Below are 21,699 nucleotides of genomic sequence, written 5' to 3'. Positions count from 1 at the left end.
CGAGACGCGAAAACTACGCTAGGTTTTCCCAGAAAAACTATTTAAAAGCTAAGCGCAGCAAATAAGTACAAAATAAATTTCTCTCCTAACGATCAAGAACTGTTAGTTTCTATGCAGAGCAGATAAACACAAATAGAATCCCTTCCTTAGTGGAAGGTCGTAAACAAAATGCAAAATAAACGCTTTATACAAACAGTACTCGCTGCTGCTGGTGCTCTCGCTCTGGCTGTCACAAGACATAGCTGTAGAAAGCACAGCAGCAAGCAAACAAGCAGGCCAGGGCCAGAAACAAAAATCCCTTTGAGCCGGGGCAAGCAGCCAAGCCTTTGTACATCAGTTCGGAGAGTGACTGCAGTCTGCTGGGGGCGTTCTGATCGCGCATCAGGCAAGTGTGTGCTGTGGGCAGTTGAGTAGAGACCATTGGCCACGAAGGACGACCAAGCGACCTCATGGGAAATATCTAGTGCTGCGAGGACTATATACTTTGCATCTGCTTATGTTTTTCAGGATCTGTGTGTCTTCGCAGTATATGTACGAGTGTGTGGTGGTCGATAGCAATATGCAAGATGTGCAAGTGATGATTTCGTATGGTGGAGGATACGAATTGTATTTAGTACATTGATATGGTATATGTTGATATAGCCTCATAGCCTCAACAATAGCAGAGCAGTGTAATTGAGGAAGTGTCTGGCTGTAGTTTCCATATTGCGAGATTTGTAGATCGCGTTTGCAGGGTTTGACTCAGTGCAATAAGGCTGCTGTGGTTTTTTTTTTTCGATCTGTACAAAATTTTGCTCATGAAAGCCTCGTGATTTGTCTGTATGCTAAATGGCGGATGGTGCTCCCGCATTGGCAGCAGCAGCAGCAGTTTGGCTGGTAAATTCAGTAAAAACCAATCAGAATGCTCCATTCACAAGAAGTTCCAGGACAACATAGTGTCACCAGAAATCCTTTGTGTGGGATGTAGGACTAGGTTGAACAAGATGGCGGCAAGATATTTACAGAAAGTTCTATGACGTCTGAGAGTCACGTGATGTGTTCTTTCTTTGAGTGTTCAGAGACAAGTCCAAGCAGACCATCCTCCTCTGTTTCAGACAGGCGGGATGCTGCCCCACACCTGCCATTGTGGCTTTAGAGCATCTCCAAGACAGCAGCTGTCAGAAATCGAAAATTCACCAAAAATTCCAGCCTTGTCCTCATCTGTAAGACAGTGCCTCGAATTCTGTTTGTCTGATTGTGCTGTTAGTGGAGGTAGCCAGATTGACCTGATTGTCTGCCATAATTTGAACTTCCCACCATGAAGTCACTGCGACATTTCCACATCTATGGCCGCCATCTTGGATCTACGATTTTGAATAAATTTGGCAGCATTACAGAGAGGGGTGATGCTCTCTTTGCCCTACTGCTGCTTAATACTGAACTTCTCAAACAATTAAATTCAGTTACTTTAGCTCTTCATTGAATTGCTAATTTTGGAAACAAACGTATCAACCTCCTGACATATTTTGCTTATTTCACAATCGGTAATGTCATACTGAATAATTTTCTGGAATGATTCATCACTTAGAAAGCGAGAATTGATTGCAAAAATGCGAGCAGTAAAAATGATATGTGGTGTTCACTCACAGACGACATGTAGGTATCTCTTCAAGGAGTTAGACATTTTAATTGTGCCATCACAATAAATATATTCGCTAATTAAATTCGTTATTAATAATCTATCATAATTTGAAAAGAACAGTGATGTTTGTACCTGCAACACAAGAGGAAAATATGAGCTTTATTATCCTTTACATAGCTCTCAGTGACTCAGGAAGGAGCTCAATATACAGCAACAGAAATTTCTGACCATTTGCCCAATAACATAAAACGTCTGACAGGTAGGAAAACAAGTTTTAAATCTGATCTAAACTCATGTTTCATGAATAACTCCTATCTCATTGACGAATCTGTTTGAAAACTGGTAGGCTGCCAAAAAAATTAAATAAACAAGAAAACCCTGGTTTTTAAGAGTGGTTGCATGAGTAGGACTAAATAATAATTTGTTCATTAATGGTAACATTAATCAGGTATTCATATCCTGTAAACTGACTTGTTCCGCATCATTTCAATAAAATAATCGCTCAAATGGTCTGTGGAATATTTAACTAACTACCTAACTAAGTAAATAAAAAAAACGGTTTATGTTCTGAATATGGCTAATAATAATTATGGGTATTTAAGAATATAAAATTATACGAACAGATTATTATCAACACAATGAAAATAAAAATTGGATTTTCCTTTCACATTATTAAATCCACTTACGATTTTGTGTCATAGTTTGCAACGATACTGGTGTCGGACGTTGCCAACAATGCTCCAACTGCTAACATTTTGCTAAGAAATTGCTATCATAATGCAGCTCGTGGAATGTTGCTGTGTCACGATGTCTCTTGGTATACGAATAGTGTTCTATTCACTAAACCGTGTGTACAAGCTTTTCAAGTCCTCACGTTAGTGTCATGTTGGTTCATGTTACTCTGACAGAACTATCAAATGATGGCAACGAACAGGCAGCGGTCCTTAACACTCAGAAGACATTAGAATCACAACTTATTCAGACGAGGTGCATAGCTCCCAAGATATCTAGAACAGACATGACAGTGTTATGAATATTATAAAAATTATAACAAAAAGGACACAATATGGAAACTGTTAAAACTTATCGAATGTCATTTACAGCCTGCATGCTGACTTACATATGAAAATCAATTATTTCCAGAAACAGTGATTTATAATAAAAATTAAGAAATATATGGTGTTTATTAATATCCATCTTGAGACATTATATTCAGGAAACTAGCAAACTCGATATCATGTGAGAAATTCCTAACTCATGCATGATGTGGCCCTGCGAGTATAAGCGTTTGTGTTGGACTACAAATACTAGAATCGCTCCGACTGACGTAAAGAATTTATCATCCTTAACGGTCTAAATGGCCTGTAAATTTTTACAATGGGTGTAGTGACGTGGAAAACTTACCGCCCTCATGTTACGAGCCAATAAGGCAGTAAGAGCTTTCCGCTTCTCCCCGTGCGACCGATCCTCCTGTTCCACACGCGACCGTAACATCCCAGGGCTGTTATTTCCCGCTGCGGGCTGCGGTTCATCCATTTTACGTCTGTGAGGTCTCTAGATGGTACCATAGAAGTGAGAGTACTAGAGACTTTAAAAGATAGCCTTCAGTAAGCGTCCAGGAATTTCCTTGGTGTATTCGATAATGTGAGCGGAGCTTCAAGCTGAACATCTCATGTGTTGCTCAGTGTGTATGTTAGTGTTTGTAAATAAACGAAAAAATATATTTGTATTAAAAACCTGTTTTGAGTAACTGCGGTGTCCTTGTACATTATTTATCACGGCTTATCGGCAGAGTTATCAACTGACTGAAGAAAATAGGTATTACAAAAAATAAAACAAAAAACGGTAAATGATGAGGTCATTATCAAAGCATTCTGCAAGTATTTCATTAAAGGGAACACACTAAAGAAATATTCAAATATGTGTGAAATCTTATGGAACTTAACTGCTAAGGTCATCAGTCCCTAAGCTTACAAACTACTTAACCTAAAGTGTCCTAAGGACAAACACACACACCCATGCCCGAGGGAGGACTCGAACCTCCGCCGGGACCAGCCGCACAGTCCAGGACTGCAGTGCCTAAGACCGCTCGGTTAATCCCGCGCGGCGGAACACTCTAAAACAAGTAATGAATCACCGAGGATGAAGTGTTGAGATTTTTTTTATATATGGATTTTGCTCTGTAGATACTGACTTTGTTGTAAGCAGTGTACATATTTCATTCTGCAGAATACGTACAAATGCCTTCTTGAGAAGGCGTCCGATCGTTTGTATGAACATTAGAAAACAAATGTGAGGAATAGAAAATGTAAGTGATCTGAAGTCACGCCGAAATACTTTGCATAAAAATGAAATCGTTCAGTCGTTTGTTCGTCCGTGTGCACAACTATGTATCAGGCTGGCAAAATTTCAGCACCATCTCTCTGTACCGTGAGCCGTCAGCTGCTGTGGCTAGGTTATGTGGCAAATTGCTGTTTCGCCCCGCCTCTCGTTATTTAATTGCTCATTTCATTGGTAGCCAAATATCAAAAGATGTAATGGGTTATCATACGTCATAGCACTATGATGGAAAATGTATCTATATGATCTGTAAATGCAAGCAGTTAACTTTATTTTGACATTCGCCTGTTTAGGGAGCGCCTGCATGAGCAACAGTGAGCGTAAAAAATAAAATTGCAAGCAACCATAAATGTCGTACAACTTATTATAATTTGTTTCTACACTAAATGTTCCCGGCTGGGTACAGCACCGCCGTCTGACGTTTATATGCTATACATATTTTATTCATCAGTTTTTTGTGAAGCTGTTCTTACATTTTCATTATAAACAGGATTGTTTTTACTCATATGTTCATATGTGCATTTCACCACCTGAATAGTAGGACTAAGTACATTATCAAAATCAGTTACAATTATTTCATGTGACAAAGGAATAACAGTGTCAACTTGAAGTATTTGTAGGGTATACATACAAGCCGTTGTCTTACTCTTCGATGTCAGCTGTTTTACAATATTATTTTTTTAAAATAACTGAATCATGGTTGCCGGTTAATGTCACCTAAAAACAGCTGAATATATTCAAAAGTCGGTCCTACTGACATTTTCGGTGGTGACGCCTGCAAGCCGATAGAAACTTGTCATCATGAGAGGGATTATTTCAGTTACATCCGGAGTCTTTGATGCACATGAATCTTTACATAAACTTGAGGATAGCTTGTACTCTGGTCGCTGACAGAAGGAGTTGGAGTCATTGATGTAAATAATAAACGGTAAGGAAGGAAGATACATGCATGGCTTCGAAAATAAATGATACATTTCTGATGTCTATGCAACAGTGTAATGCACTCTTGAGTACGTATTAGATGTGTTGATACATCTTCCAAACAAGTCAACTTAAATGCAGCAATGGAAATGGTTAGAGTTCTGAGTGGTGAATTTATGCTTAAGGACTTCCGAACGCTATTTTTTATTTTGTGCCTATTACGAAACTTTTTCAGTTAGAATCATAGTAATATACCTCGGCGAATGTTATTCAACCGTCTGTTCACTATATGCTATGCGTATTAAGAGATCTGCGGTCATGAAACGCACGTCGCCCTCGAATTATCGTTGAGCCAGCTTCCTGAACAATATTACTCTATGTTCTCACAGTAAAGGACACTTTATTCGAACAAAAATTGAAACAAATCTGACTTTGCTAGGTCGGGGGTAACAGTAGAAGTGTCCTTTAGTAACTTACAGATGTCATTGAAGTCTTTCATTTACAATGAATGACTTTTTGATCTCTAACGGAACCTACATTATATTATGCAACCATTCTAAGGCGTAGAAAAACCTGTTACCACGAAAATGCGGATTATTCTACACTCGAGCGAGGTTTAACCAGCACCGAAAACTAGTATTAAACTAACGTGAGGCTTCGACAGCGCTCTGCTGTTGTTTGGCATAGATAGTTCATTCAGTTGTGACTTAATCTTGTTTGTAGCATGTGATGGTTATCAAATTAAAGAAAATATACTCAGAGGATTTCCATTGGTTCCTGTCCTTGGCAACTGCTGCTATTTATTAGTAATTTACAGTAATCGTTCTTAGTTTTGGCGTCCAAATATAGTTATCTTCTCGTACTGTGTTCCAACGCCGGCCGGAGTAGCCGAGCGGATCTAGGCACTACAATCTGGAACCGCGCGACCGCTACGGTCGCAGGTTCGAATCCTGCCTCGGGCATGGATTTATGTGATGTCCTTAGGTTAGTTAGGTTTAATTAGTTCTCAGTTCTAGGGGACTGATGACCACAGAAGTTAAGTCCCATAGTGCTCAGAGCCATTTTTTTGTGTTCCAACGTACGACCTCCTGTTCACATGATGTTCGACTTCCCTGCCCTTCTGTGTGGAAGCTACACCAAAAGGTGCAAAGCATAGTTCACAATCGTAGTCGACTGGCGCGTAGCTGGCGTATCATAGGGGAGTTAGCCCAAGCTGCAAACTCGAGGGCGTTTGAGTTGTGGTTTGTATGAACATGTTTGAGTGTAAATGCCCTTATTGTCATCGTCTTTTACACTGCAACCTGCGGATATTTGATCTCCCGTTCCCAGCAAACCATGCCTGACACGATATCGCTAACTTAGTATCTTCAGTCATCGTAAACGTTCCTGCGCTAGCTAATTCTGAATATGCAGATCGACAATAGCAGCATCGAAGATCACTTAAAGAAGTTCCCGATGCAACATCTAGGTGAACCACACCGACATTCCACCTGAGCTGGGAAACCTCCGTCCGTGACGCACTGACTTCGGCAGTTATTCCGTCCGTTAATGGTGTTACCGAATTCGGAATCAGTCACATCACTCTCATGTCGACGTAGTCGGATGATAATGAATGCTGCAAATATAGTGAACATAACTGTTATTCATTACAGTAAAGGAAATAAACGCGGCTGCATTCATCATAAACGTGACTGGTGCAACAACAGTAACCAATGGTAATATGTATATGTGAGGGGGCGTTCAATAAGTAATGCAACACATTTTTTCTCGGCTTATTTCAGTTGAAATAACGCGGAATTTGTTGTGGGACATCGGGGAATATTTCTGCTGCAGCCACTATAGATTCATGAGGTCCCGATAGATGGTAGCGCTATACGGAGTCTTCAAAATGGCGTCGGTGACGGAGTTGCGCTCCAAGCAGAAAGATATCATTCTTTTGGTGGAAAATCAGAGCATCGCAGATATTCATAGGCGCTTGAAGAATATCGACGAGGACCTGGCAGTGAACAAAAGCACGGCGAGTCGTTGGGCGAGACGTCTGTCATCTCGCAACAAGTTCGCGCAAACCTGTCCGATCTCGCGCGTATCGGCCGTCCGCACATACTCTCGGGAAATTGAAGAAACGACTTCAGCGAATTCATCGCCACAAAAATGCAAACGAACTTCTCCATGACAACGCAAGGCCTCACACTAGTCTGCACACTCGAGAGGAGCTCAAAAATCTTCACTGGACTGTTCTTCCTCATCCATTCAACAGTCGGTATCTCGCACCTTCGGATTTCCATCTCTTTGGGCCAATGAAGAATGTACTCCACGGGAAGCAGTACGTGGTTATTGATGCACAAGACGTTGAGTCTGATGTCAACCAGTAGAGTGGTACCGTGCGGACATACAGGCACTCCCAGTAAGGAGGCATAAGGCGAAGCGTATTGAATGGAGACTATATGAAAAAATGGTTACTGGAATCCTGAATAAAATCGACCTGCTTTCAGAAAAGAATGTGTTGCATTACTTGCTGAATGCTCCTCATTTATGAGGGTTGAAGGAAAAGTAATGCCTCCACCTTCGTTAATTGGGTTTGGATGGGAATATTTTAATAAATCAGACGCAGAGATAATCCTTAGAATGTGATCTTTAATTACCAATATTCGTTTTTCCTTCATAATCACCAGCCAACTGGATGCATTTCTGCCAACAATGAAGAAGTTTTCTGAAGCCGTCACGAAAGAAGTCGATACTCTGTTTCCACAATCATATTCTCACAGTTCTCTCAACGTTTTCATCAGACGCATAATGTCCCCGCAGATCGTCTTTCATTATTAGGAACAGATGAAAGTCAGACTGTGCTAAATCTAGACTGTATGGAGGATGCCGTACGGTGGTGAGATTCAGTCTCTAAAACTCTGCTGTGGTGGCACGTGAAGTGAGTGGTTTGGCATTGTCATGCTGCATGAAAACGTGTGACCCATACGTTCTTGTGAAATGCCGATTGTGCTTGCAATTTCTCTCTGAGTGATGCGACGATCATCCTGAATCAATCTGTCAACATTTTGCTTCTGAAACTCGGTAGTCGCTGTCACTGTACGTCCAACTCTGTCACCAAGGTCAGATGTTCCCGCCTCAGCATCTTTAAACTTACTCGCCCAACAACGCACAATACTCACATCAACACAGTCACCATAAACTGCTTTCATTCTCTGATGAATTTCCATGGGGTGACACCTTCTGCTGTCAAGAATTCAAACTGTACGTTGTTTAAATCGCATTGACCGACCGTCTGCGCAGGGTTCCATACTTTACACTGTAACAACTCAACAGTTCAATGCTAAGGCTTCCCGTCAACTGAAGCTGTAGAGAAGAGTCTACGGAACAAGCCAGTACATGCCGCATACCAATGCTGTCAACTGTTGAAGAGATACCAAGGTGGAGGCATTACTTTTCAGTCAACCCTCGTATAAAGACAAAACAGTACAACATATTGCAGAACATGAATATGCAGAACATATCTGAGAACATTATGGGCCGTCCAGAATCTGGCAGTGAAGAAGAGTTGTTAGGAAGTAATGGAAGCTCAGTGAAGATGAAGAAGGGGTACTGGTATTTCACTAGAATTCAGGGACAAGTTTGTGGTTTACAGACGACATTGTATGCTGCAAGGCATACATCATCTACGATATTTGTGTCCCATGATTGAGAAGTGAGAGAAAGACAAGTGCACAAAACTTCATGTATTTGAAGTAGTAGAAAAATTGAAGTTGGCAAGAAATTTTCTAGGCGCAGAAGTTCAAGTAAGGGATATTCGTTCTTGGCATTTGGAAAAGATCCGTGAAGTAGGACTTACTGAATTCAATGGATCTATCCATAGATAGGTTACAAGGTTTAAAACATTGACTGCCGCACGCCTAGTGATGGATCTTTCATCGCTAGGCCACTGCGTTAGGTGTAAGGCCCTGCTGTGGCCGCCACAGTAAGGTAAATCCCTTAATGAACAACATAACATGTATGAAAATACGTAATAACAATCAAAGTGTTATACAGAAAGAAGTTCACTTACCACAAACTCTACATTTGAAGGGAGAGAAATAGGTAAGAAGTACGGTGCGAAGACAGCATGAAACAACAACTCATTCTCACACCATCCAATGTGCTATGACAGTAAGTGGATACGTGTTTCCAAAAATGATGATAATTTAGCAAGAACCAACAAGTCTGTTTGAAGTGTGATTAGTGCAACACAATCTGAAATCACCAAATATATTTCAAGTTATCTCAAAGTCTGACATAATTACGAAACAAATCCTGATGAAATTCTTTCAAGACGTCTGCTTGGATCATTAGGAGTGTCCAGTGTACCGTGTGTACACCGGAGTGGCAGGTTCAACAGCTGATACTAGTTTAGTATTCACTGTTGTCGATCGCATTGCTCAAATGCATATGAACATGCATCGAAATTGTATGGTATGAAGCCTGTGAAGTGGACATTTCGAAGCATGTGATTTAAAAAGCATCCATAATCAATGAATGGGCAGATGAGGCACTTGAACATTTGAAAGCTGTTTGTCTCCTCGTTAAGAGAGCATCAGTTGTCCTCTGTGGCAGTGATGTGCTAGTCCTCATACTATAATGATTTGTATAATTTACTTATAAGGTCCAAGAAAGATTATTAACGATATCTGATTTGAAATGAGTGGAGACACAATGCACCTAACATATTACGTGGAACAGGTAATAAAGGGCCAGCATATCTTACTGCAGAATATATTTTGTAAGTAAACAGATTTAGAAAAGTAGCTGGTGTGACTGTCTTGTGTTAGCTTCATGTTTGTATTGATACACACTGCAATGGGAATGTTGCCATTCACAGCAGTCCTATGTTCAGCAACATTAACCGATGCAGCCTCACCATACTTGATGGCTGAAAATAATTAACTGCTGTACAGATAAAGTATGGTACATTATATTATCTGATCCGCTCTTGTCTCGTGACACAGTCTTCAGATCATCAACCTCACCTCACTTTTTCTAATGTCTATCTAATTTTAGTTCAGCAAGATGGCTGCCGCCTACGTTCCATGCATTTAAGTAAAAGTATAAATGTAAGTTATAAATGGTTATTCAGCACGAAACTTTGAATCAAGTGAATATATTGTTCTTCATCATTTGAAAACACACGATTACAAAATCATAATGAGAATTGTGACTAGGTTTCAGTTTACAGAACAATCTTAAAACTCAGAAGCATAACCTGGTCTTCTGAACAAAGTACATTTTCTCTTTAACATATAAATTAGTATGGATAAATCTAATACAAAACAGAATCAAATGATGCAGTAACCTGTTTCTCGACGATTCGTAGTCTCTCATAACTTGTACCACTGTGTATACACATCAAAAAACGTTTTGCATCACCTCGGTTCCGAAAGTTCCGGAACCTGTACAGAAAATTGGAATAGAGATCAACAGAAAAGTCATTTCCGCCCTTCTTATTGCTCATGAAAACCACACATTGAATGTTGTACCACAATACAGCGAAACCTTCAGAGGTGGTGGTCCAGATTGCTGTACACACAAGTACCTCTAATACCCAGTAGCATGTCCTCTTGCATTGATGCATGCCTGTATTCGTCGTGGCATACTATCCACAAGTTCATCAAGGCACTGTTGGTCAAGATTGTCCCACTCTCCAACGTAGAATCCTCATAGTGGTTGGTGGGTCACGTTGTCAATAAATAGCCCTTTTCAATATATCCCAGGCATGTTCGACCGGGCAGCATGCGGACAGATGAGCGCGCACTTTGGCAACGGTTGCTGCTTCGTTCACATGTAGTTATGCTTATAATTTTCTTAATGAAACTTAGTATGGTACTTTAAATTAGTAACTTTAAAACTAGTATGACAGAAAATGACACAAAATAATGTGTGTTACATTAACAGCTGATCATGCATGTTAAGTTGTCTCTATCTAAACACAAAACTTAAAATAAAGATAAATCAATACTAATAATAACAATGATTTACTCGTAGTTATAGAGCTGTGAGTAATTCATATGCTCTAGAGGGGAAACATCAAAATAAACTGCACACGATGAGAAGAAAATTGTATTTCTACCGCTCAGTCTACCCAGAAAGATTCAGATTTCACAATTAGATCTCTTCTTCTCGAATGAAAATAGTAAGTTAGAGTAGGCCTTAATCTACGCATATGACTGCAAAGTTTTTATGTTCAAAAGAATTCTCCGATTTTACAAGAGTATTTTGCAAAGACGCACATAATACGTTGGGGTACTTTTTACAATTACGTTTAGGAGCAAAGTTTCATTTACTTTGCATCGGGTGCATGACATGCATCGAGACGATAGTCAAACTCCTCACACACTTTTGCAAACATGTCTGGAGTTACTGAGCTCGCTACTGTCGCTACACTGCGTACAGTTCTCTCTAAGTAAGGCACAAACCCCCACCATAAAAACGGAAGTCTGTTGATAAGGTAGAATACTCAAGATTTATGGTTGTGTGCATTGATGAGAATTTGAACTGGAAGAAACACATTGATGATCTGCTGAAACAGTTAGGTTCAGCTACTTATGCTATTAGGGTTATTGCAAATTTTGGTGATAAACATATCAGTAAATTATCCTACCGTACCTATTTTCAATCACTGCTTTCATATGGCATCATATTTTGGGGCAATTCGTCATTATGAGAGAAAGTATTCATTGCACAAAAGCGTGTAGTCAGAATAATAGCTGGAGCCCACCCAAGATCACCGTGTAGACATTTATTTAAGGAACTCGTGATATTCACAGTAACTTCGCAATACATATATTCACTTATGAAATTTGTCATTAATAACCCATCCCAATTCAAAAGTAACAGCGAAGTGCTTAGCTACAACACTAGAAGAAAGGATGATATTCACTATTCTGGATTAAATCTCACTTTGGCACAGAAAGGGGTGAATTATGCTGCCGAAAAAATCTTTGGTCATTTGCCAAATAGTATTAAAAGCCTGACAGATAGCCAACCAACATTTAAAATCAAATTAAAAGAATTTATGAATGACAACTCCTTGTACTCAATAGATGAATTCTTAGATATGAAGTAGTAACTGGAAAAAAATTAATTAATTATTTTGTGTAAAGAAAACTTATGTTAAAGTGACACGTTCCACATCATTACGAAATGTATTCATGATCTATGGAACAAGGATTAATATATGTATGTATGTATGTATGTATCACGTTCTGTGAGATCAAGGTCATCTCTGAGGCCATCGGTGAAAAATGATGGACGGTGGACGCATCGTTGAGACAGCTCATTGTTAAAATCATATAGTATAGTTGTTACTGAAGTGCACCTGTTGAATCGAAGAAGGCAAATAACTTTTGGTGTTTTGTTGACGTCTCCACACGAAGCGCGATGTGTACTGAACGACGGATCGAGCGAGATTGTTCCACCAGAGAGACCTCTACTATCAACTACATGAAGCGGCAACTTACAACTGGCACCAAGGTAAACGTTTAGTTCTGATGCACAAATTAAAATTTATCTCAATATCCTCACTTGATTTATGCAAAAGATATAGTCTTGTAAACTCGGATGAGTCGTCTTGAAACACCCTGTATTTCCAGCTCTTCCTGCTAAACTGACAGCCCGAGGTTTGGTCACTTTTTCTGTCCGTATTCTTTACAAAATTTGTATATTCCGTCTTTGTCGGGCAGCTTGAGTTTAGGATGGAGATCATTGTCGCAAAATTTTGCCTTTGTGTCCACAGACCCGCATCTCGTTCGAAATCGCGTACACGCCGCCAGGTGGCGCGGAAGTGGCAGGAGACGCAGTATTCGACGCGCTAGACGACGACCAGCAGATGCTAATCGACATCGAGCAGAACATCGCCAACCTGGAGCGCAACCTTCAGCTGGTCGGCCGGCGCGGCTCCTGGCAGTCAGATGACGGCGGCGGGGGTGGCGGAGCCGGTGGGGCCGGCTGCGGAGGCGGCAGGGGCGCGCGCGCCATGCGCGTGCTGCGCCGCGGCACCTCGCTCACCAGCCCCACGGCCGCAGCACCCGACAAGTCCCCGGCGCCAGAGCGCAAGAGGTAAGCCACGGTATCTGCTGCATTCGTGGATGCGTGACTTTACTCACTGGAGGCGAACGCTTCCACTCGTTAGACTTTCCTGATGAGTTTATTAATATTATGTAGCGGCGTTGGCCAGCACAAGTCACTGCTGGCATAACTGCGCAGGTCGCAGCAATTAGGTGGCGCAGCATTTCACCGACACGGTTGGCCTAAGTACGTTGGCACAACCACCCGTTTAGCAGCCATTAGTGGTGATTTCTCAAACTGGGGAACAATCAAGAATGGGGTGCCGCAAGGTTCGGTCTTGGGTCCTCTGCTGTTCTTAATATATATTAATGACTTGCCATTCTATATTCACGAAGATGCAAAGCTGGTACTTTTTGCCGATGATACAAGTATAGCTATCACACCCGACAGACAAGAATTAACTGGTGAAATAGTAAACGATGTTTTTCAGAAAATCATTAAGTGGTTCTCTGCAAATGGGCTCTCATTAAACTTTGACAAAGCACAGTACATTCGGTTCCAAACAGTAAATGGAATGACACCATTAATAAATATAGACTTCAATCAGAAATCGGTAGCTAAGGTAGAATATTCAAAATTTCTAGGTGTATACATTGATGAGGGGTTGAACTGGAAAAAACACACTGAGGATCTGATGAAACGTTTGAGTTCAGCTACTTATGGTATTAGGGTCATTGCAAATTTTGGCGGTATACATCTGAGTAAATTAGCTTACCACGCCTATTTTCATTCTCAGCTTTCGTATGGCATCATATTCTGGGGTAACTCATCATTGAGTAAAAGACTGTTCATTGCACAAAAGCGTGTAATCAGAATAATTGCTGGAGCTCATCCAAGATCATCCTCCAGACCCTTATTCAAAGAGCTAGAAATCTTCACTGTAGCCTCACAATATATATATATATATATATATATATATATATATATATATATATATATATATTCACTTATGAAATTTGTTATTAACAATCCGAACGAATTCAAAAGTAATAGCAGTGTACATGGCTACAACACCAGACGAAACGATGATCTTCACTACTCAAGGTTAAATCTAACTTTGGCTCAGAAGGGGGTAAATTATGCTGCCAGAAAAGTCTTTGGTCACTTACCTAATAGCATTAAAACTCTGACAGATAGCCATATAGCATTTAAAAGGAAATTAAAAGAATTTCTTAATGGCAGCTCCTTCTACTCATTAGATGAATTTTTGGATATAGGAAGTGGGTAATTTCCCAACCCCCCCCCCTCCCAAAAAAATATTTAGTGTCTTCTAATATTTTGTCTAATTTAATATCTTGTATAGACAACTTTTATTAACTTGACACGTTCCACATCATTACGAAGTGTCTTATTCATGATCTATCGAACAAGTACTAATCTAATCTAATCTAAAAGAAATCTAGTCAAATTCTGCATCGTTGCAACAGACGAACTACGCGGCCGCTGGGAATTTGCATGTTAACACATCTGGCCCTGTTGCTTATAAATACTGTCCACGCAGTCGGTGAAAGGCATCTAACTCAGTCACAGCGCTGTGCAGCATGCTACCGCCATGTGAGCCAGAGAAGCAACGTCACTCTACCGCCATCTGCTGGTGTACTCATGTCAGTCACTCTACAGGAACCCCACTGTGCACTCCAGCATCAGGTTCGATGGGTCTGGACTCGAATTAGGACCCCTCTAGTCACAGACGCATTTACTGACTACCAGCGAAAGTCGTCACCATCTAGACTTCGAGAACTGGGGTTCACTCCTTGGATGACACAAGCCAGCTTGAAATCCATCACCTGATCAGATAGCAGCATCACTCAGTCCCCACAGACCGTGAAGCACGACTGCGTAGCTAACATAACTAACACTGACTCAGCACCAGCAGTGCCAGGTGCCTTCCTAACAAGCACACATCTCTCCAAGCCCCACTGCCTGTTTATGTAAGCTGTGGCTGCCATGGACCATGGATTCGACAATCACACCCCACTTGCTGGACGCTGCCATGGGAACTCTGATATATGCTGTACCAAAGAAATAAATCAGTTAGTTTCAACCTGACTGTGATTGAATCTGCTCCTGCTCCCATTAGAGAAACCACACACATGTGGCGAGGTGGACATCCACACATCCTCACAGTTATACTCCTCAGCCTCCAACAGGGTCAATGCTATCCAGCACTCTTGACTTTGCTACAGCTGTTATCACCTGTAGACAACCATTTCGAATTGTGGTGGAGGAATAAACTTTATTACCAGTATAGTGCCAACAACAGGCAGCTGCTACGGAGTTCGTCACAGCATTGTGTGCCAATGACTAGGATTTATTTCAAATTTTTTTCGCATAAGACAGTTATGATTATTATTCCTTGAGATGGGGATGTTAAATTTCCGTATGCGTTATAATACTCCACAGGCATACTACCATCGTGAACTTTCTGCATTCTTACCAAACAAGGAGTATCCTGCTGTCTGTTTGGCGTTACACTCGGAAAAGTCAGAGCTGCTTGTTCATTTCATTTACCTCACTACCGACTACTGGCTTCAACTGCTGTCAGTAGGTGGCGCCATATGTAGCTCATTCATTCATTTAGTCCTTAGTTTCCTTCCTTTTTATTTGCTTTATTCCCTGAATGAGATAAGACATGGCGGTATGAGATATGAAACTGAATCAGATTTTTCAATTTATAATTAGCACAGCACAGTGCAGGACTTCAGTGCGACTAGAGATTGGCTGGGGGGGGGGGGGGAGGGGGGGGTGCTTCAGCAACTTTAACTTTATTTATTAACAGGCTGGGGGGCCTCTTCAACAACCTTAATTTAAATTTATTAACAGTATGAGTCATACAATTACCAGAGCACATGCTACAGACAAAACAAACAAGGAATTTGCAGCCAGTTTTCTTGGATTCGCAGATAGTATAGTAACATAACAATTCAGGAAAATAAGCTCTCACTCCACAATAATAATAAAAACCTTAAGGCGATGGAAATGAATATAAAATCTGATAATCTTATCCAAACAATCATATATCATCCAACGTAAACACTTCATCACACTGAGATTAACTTTACAAAAGAGGCACTCAGAATAACTTACAGCAACACACGATAGTCAACAAGGTGCAGAAGGGCAACCCAGTACAACCAACACCTTAAGGCAGACAACATGGACAACATAAACATTTTACAGTGACACAATAATCAAATGTACATCAACTACCAAGGTACATAGAAAAACAACTACAGTCACCAAAACCTTATCACTAAAATACAATTCCTCAGATAATTCATTGCTTTACAATATTCAGGCCCACACAATCAGAGTATGTGTCATCAAAATATTGTATGCACACTTGAGGAAATTACAGGCCCAATAGCAGCCCCGCCATTTCATTGATTCAAAATCTTGCCAATACATTAAGATCATCACAGCCTCAAAGACCAGCACAACAAAATGGTGCAAATCACTCTTATGCACAGCCTTCCATTAATAGTAATGGAAACCTTTCTACCACAAACACTGCCTTGTTCCTAGGTGCTGAATCCTCCAGACATATGGAGACAAACACCATCTGCTGCTCCAGCCGAATGATGCATCACATTAGCAGCAGGCCTCTCACAGTGTTAACAGCCCACATCTCCCTGTCTTGATGCTTGCATGCTATATGCTCTGGCTCCATGTGGCACTGTCAAACTTCCTACAGCATGTCTTCACTTTCACCATCAGATTCCAGCTCTGTTCCCCTGCAATTGCCTCACGCCGACCTGTGATCACCAAACCTCCATCGCACATAACCATGCAAGTACTGGCACATCCGGGGCTGGCCCTGCCAATACCAAGCGAACTTGGCCATCTTGCAAATGCCCAGGCCCAGCAGACTAGTCCACTGCTTCCTACAGCAATCTCTCGCTCGTTCCCAGAAGGTATAGCTGTTTACATTCTAATTATGCAAATCGTCTACACCGAATAGTGTTCACTGTTCCAGCTCCATGAGCCAACCACACTGATGCAAAGCAAGCTTGGCTATCATGTCTGTGAGGCCTGCCGCATTGCATCAAGGCTTTTCAGGGGCTTCCATAGTAGTCAGGCCCATGCTCCCAGTACCAGTTTTCACTACAGTTTCATACTTCAGACTACCGTTACCTGCCCCACATCGTCATAGCAAACCTCAATATGGTGCTGTGTCAGCCAGCTTGCTGATACCTGCACACTCTAGCATTACTGAAGCACCTTAAATCACAGGTGAAAGGGAATTCAAGCATGCTGTGAACAAAATATTTTACAGCACTAACTCCACCCCCACCTCCCAAGGTGATCAACACCCTCATCTCATAAGAAATGACACAGACTGGACAGTCATTGCAATAAAAATACAATTTCACAAACATGACTAGAATACAAAGCAGTGTCCACCACCAAGGCACCAAATAAGACAAGCATGCACAGATAAATCAACTTGGGTGAGTGCTTCGGCCTGGCACTCACTTAGCACCCGATATAACAACATAAAAATTCATAAAATAAGCTCAAGCCCCACAATAATAATTAAAACTGTAAGGGGCATAAATGAATGTACAGTCTGACAATCATAACCAAATATTCATACATGAACCAAAATAAACACTGCACCACACTGAGATCAACTTTACAAAGAAGGTACTAAAGTGTAACCTACAACAAAACACATTAGTCAACAAGGTAGCACTATGGGCCCCACTATGCCAGCACCTTAAGCAACTACAGACAGACAACACAGACTACTTATACAATTTAGAGTGAACAATCTAAAGTGAAACAATAAAGAAACATACATCAGTGATCGTGGCATATAGGAAGGTAACATGAATCACTAAAAGCTTACCACTAAAACACAGTTCGTCAGATAATTCATTGCTTTACAATAGATAGTTAAAATACAAAACATTCATGTAAGGCACTGCTCCTCAAATTATAGGTCCGATTGTGGACCCTCCATTTCATCGATTCAAAATCTTGCCAATACACTAATGCCACTACAGGCTCAAAGCCCAGCACAACACAATGGCACATATCACTCTTATGCACAGCCTTCCAAACATCATAACGGAAATATTTCTTCTGCAAACACTTCCTGGCACCCAGCTGTCATATCTTCTGAATGTACAGACGCAAACGCTGTCAGCTGCTCCAGCCAAACAACACCTCACATTATTAACAGGCCATGTCCAGTGTTGACTATCCACAACCTCACTTCCTTGCCCCTTGCTGTCTCCATGCTATCCACTCTAAAGCCACCCATTCCCAAGCCTTCCCCTGACGAGCTAGTCTGCCGTGACACGTTTGCCTTTCTGCTGTATGATTTTATAGCGGTCGGGTCCAGGGTCTGGGTGTGTCAGCTCTACCAGCATACCACTACGTGCCACCCCACACTCCAGTCTTTTCTATTCTGTTCTGGCACGGTGTAAACTGCGTTGCGTCTGGGCACAGGTAGGGTCCACCACACAGTGGTCGGAGGCCTTTTCAGTAGCGGACGGAGAGGGGAGGGGGGACAGAGGGGGTTGGCCGACTTATCGGCCTGTGAGAGTGTGAAGAGTGTGTTCACTTTCACTGTCGGATTCCAACTCTTATCCACTGTGGCTGCTACACGCCGACCAGTTGTCGCCCATCTTCCATCACATATACCTGTACAGCCACCAGAATATCCTGGGCTAGCCAAGCGAGTACCAAACAAGCTCGGCCGTCACGCTAATGTTTACCGTCAGGGACGCACTGCAGACTCGTCCGTCACTTTCCATGGCGAGCTAGCGCTGGCTCGCAGGAGATGTGGCCGATTCCGTAACAGTCGTGTAACTCATGTACACTGAACTGTGTTCACTGCGACAACTCCATGAAACAGCCTTGCGTATGTGCAGGAAGCTCAGCCAACCTGCACTTCAAATCTCCGGCTGCACTGACATTCGTCAGCTGCTGCCAACAGCAGTCAGGCATAGCCCCCCAGTCCCACTTACCACTTCATTTTCGTACTTTGGACTGCCCTTCGATGCCCGTTATCGGTACGGCACAGCTTGGGCGCAAATCGCCCACTAGGAGCGGAGTGGCGCGCCTTACCTGCATTGGTACAAACTGGTGGCTGAGGTCCCATTTTAAGCATGCTGTGAAATAGCCATTTCACAGCGCGTGTATGACGAAGTTATTTCTCTTTTGCCTATTGGAGATCCAAACATCATCCCTTTCAATTATGTACACACAGCTTTTATCCAGTTTTATGCTGGACTGCAATACGTCTCTTGTATAAAATGCACTGCACATTACAAGTTTACCAAGGAAAAGACGGCTGCAGAATCTAAGCTGTATTGAAACTGGGGGGTATCGCATAGACTATTCAAAAGTAATAAATTTTTTTACATAACGGTATATGGCGTGATAGCTTGCTGGATAAAGATTGTCAAACACTAAGCAAGTGAATTTGTAATGTATTACGTTACTATCAGCTGCTCCATATCTACCACTGTTGAAAAACAGTGTGTATCTGGTGCTGTACTTGTTGCTGTCAGAGGTGATAGCTGAGAATGAGGGACTAAAGGAGACCATATATTAATGTCCCCTCCAAAATATATGCACCGAAGACTCACACAGCCAAAAACGTTTTGCAAAGGAGTTTAGATGGGCTTCATTTTAATGTGGCAGCAGTCTTCAGTAATTTTTTAAGTGCCTATAATTAATTAGACTTGAAACGTTAGTTGATTACTACTTTTAGTGTGTATACCCTCAACGAAATACGAGTAGGCTACCAGGAGCTGTCATCGGTATTTGGGTATCTACATCTCACAGTATACGTGAGAAGACACGTGACTAAATTAACACCGCAACTGTGTAGCCATGGAGTTCAACTACTGATACTCGGTCTAATCATGGCCAGCTGCAATTTGCTTCTTACATTAGTACCTATTTGAATAGCGTAAAATACAGGAAAAACTCTTTCCAAATTTCCATAAGTGTCACGAAAAAACACGACTTAGTCAGAAGCAGATATAAACAATGGCTATAAGAGATTTTACATACTAATTACAACGATTTACTTCACGGGGATTTTCGCAACATGGCTTAATTTGTCGTGTATAGACTGCAACATATGTTTCGGCAGCCGCAAAAACTGCAACATATGTTTCGGCAGTCGCAAACTAGATTTGTGAACATATCAATAGAATCATAGAACTAATACTATTCTTTAATACGACAATTAGGCAGTATCTGAGAGTGCAATGTGGCTTATCGGTTAAGTAATGAGAAGCATTTAAAGCAAGTAACTGCACAGCAATGCAGTATAAAAATACTTAAAAGAAGTTAAACCCTTTGTTGCACCCCAAAATGAATTCAGTGCTCATACTTAAATTTTTTGAACTTTTCACTCGACGAGCTCCGAGCCAAGCATGTCAGTACCAAACTGGTGCGGCAGTCAGTGTGCCAACACAGCGTACTTCCAATGCAGCAGATGGCGAGGCACTAGTTGAGCTTTGCCACAGAACCTCCTGGCGAGGGAAGCAAAAGACCAAACACCACAATGCATCCTAACGGGGCAGTATGAAGAGCTCACAGACACAATCAGTCATGTCACCATTCCATCCGTGCTGCCAGTACCAGGGGGAATGACAGACTTTTGAGTACCAGTGAAACTACGACAAGCTGATCGGAGATGGTCTGCCTGCTACTTGCTTGCTGGCTTCAACGCCGAGATACAGCCATTCTGATGGAAGCTACAGCTGTGGCTTGCCCCTGCAGTTTCCTTGGACGTTGTGGATGAAGACAAGATTGCTGCGCCGCCAGCCCTCACTACTGAAACTCGTTCGTGGATGATCTGCAAGCTGTCATCCCCAAACCGTCCAAGCATGGCAGTCGGCATTCCGCGACTATCTGCTGCTATGTTGGTCGTTCCATGGTGGGAGACCAAGGTCTATCCTTCAACGACAATCATCATCCTGGGCAGATACCTAATGCCTCAGAAGGGTTGGAATAATTTTAAGAAAAAACATCTGGAAGGTGGACCCACATATTTTGTCATTTCTCATGTCATGGAATACACTTTATTGCTTAACAACAATTATTATGATTAAAAATTAAAAACCTTGTCAAAAATGAATGACATTGCCTGCAGTAATTTAAAGAACTTAAACAGGATCAATTCCTCAGTAAAACACTTTAACAATTTGTACCATTAAGAACACGGCTTAAAACCAGGAATATACGTAAGTCCCGAAATACAAGTAAGAAGTCACACCAACTAGGCGTGACTGCAGGATGGTTCAATAAACTGACTTTTACCGGTAAAATGAATTGCAAATGACTGCCACTAAAAATATAACATTTCCCAAGCATGGATACAAGTTGAAAAAAGAGAGAACGCACGCCCAGAGTATAGAAAGGATAACAAGTCACGCCACTGACTGTGGATGTTGGAAAGCCCATAAAATTTATAAACCTTAGTAAAACCCCTTAAGCAATAAAATACAATCCCCAAAATACACGAAAAGCGGGAAGGCATACAATTCAAATGTGACTCCCGACTGGAACACACCAGAAGAAACATTAATAATGACCCTTAAATCAATATACAATCCCTAAAAACACAAGAAAAGTGTCAAATCACAGCAACCAGTTATCCTAGCAAACTGGCAGCAACCACGCAAGTTTGACAATGAGTGGAATTAGCTAACGACTTCAGACAAAAAAACTCAACAGTTCAT

The 21,699-nt window shown here is 41.5% G+C and overlaps 1 protein-coding gene across 1 annotated transcript in view; it reads left to right on the top strand.

Moving 5' to 3' along the window:
* Window positions 1-21,699, top strand: part of LOC126195117 (otoferlin-like) — a 376,779-nt gene that overhangs the window by 22,530 nt on the left and 332,550 nt on the right. Inside the window, exon 3 of the mRNA XM_049933641.1 lies at window positions 12,657-12,979. Within this exon, the coding sequence (XP_049789598.1) occupies window positions 12,657-12,979 (323 nt within the window). The remainder of the gene's footprint in view (window positions 1-12,656; window positions 12,980-21,699) is intronic.

The sequence above is a fragment of the Schistocerca nitens genome, chromosome 1, assembly GCF_023898315.1.
Source record: "Schistocerca nitens isolate TAMUIC-IGC-003100 chromosome 1, iqSchNite1.1, whole genome shotgun sequence".
NCBI classification, from domain to species: Eukaryota; Metazoa; Arthropoda; class Insecta; order Orthoptera; family Acrididae; genus Schistocerca; species Schistocerca nitens.
This window is presented reverse-complemented; position numbering and strand designations above follow the sequence as displayed.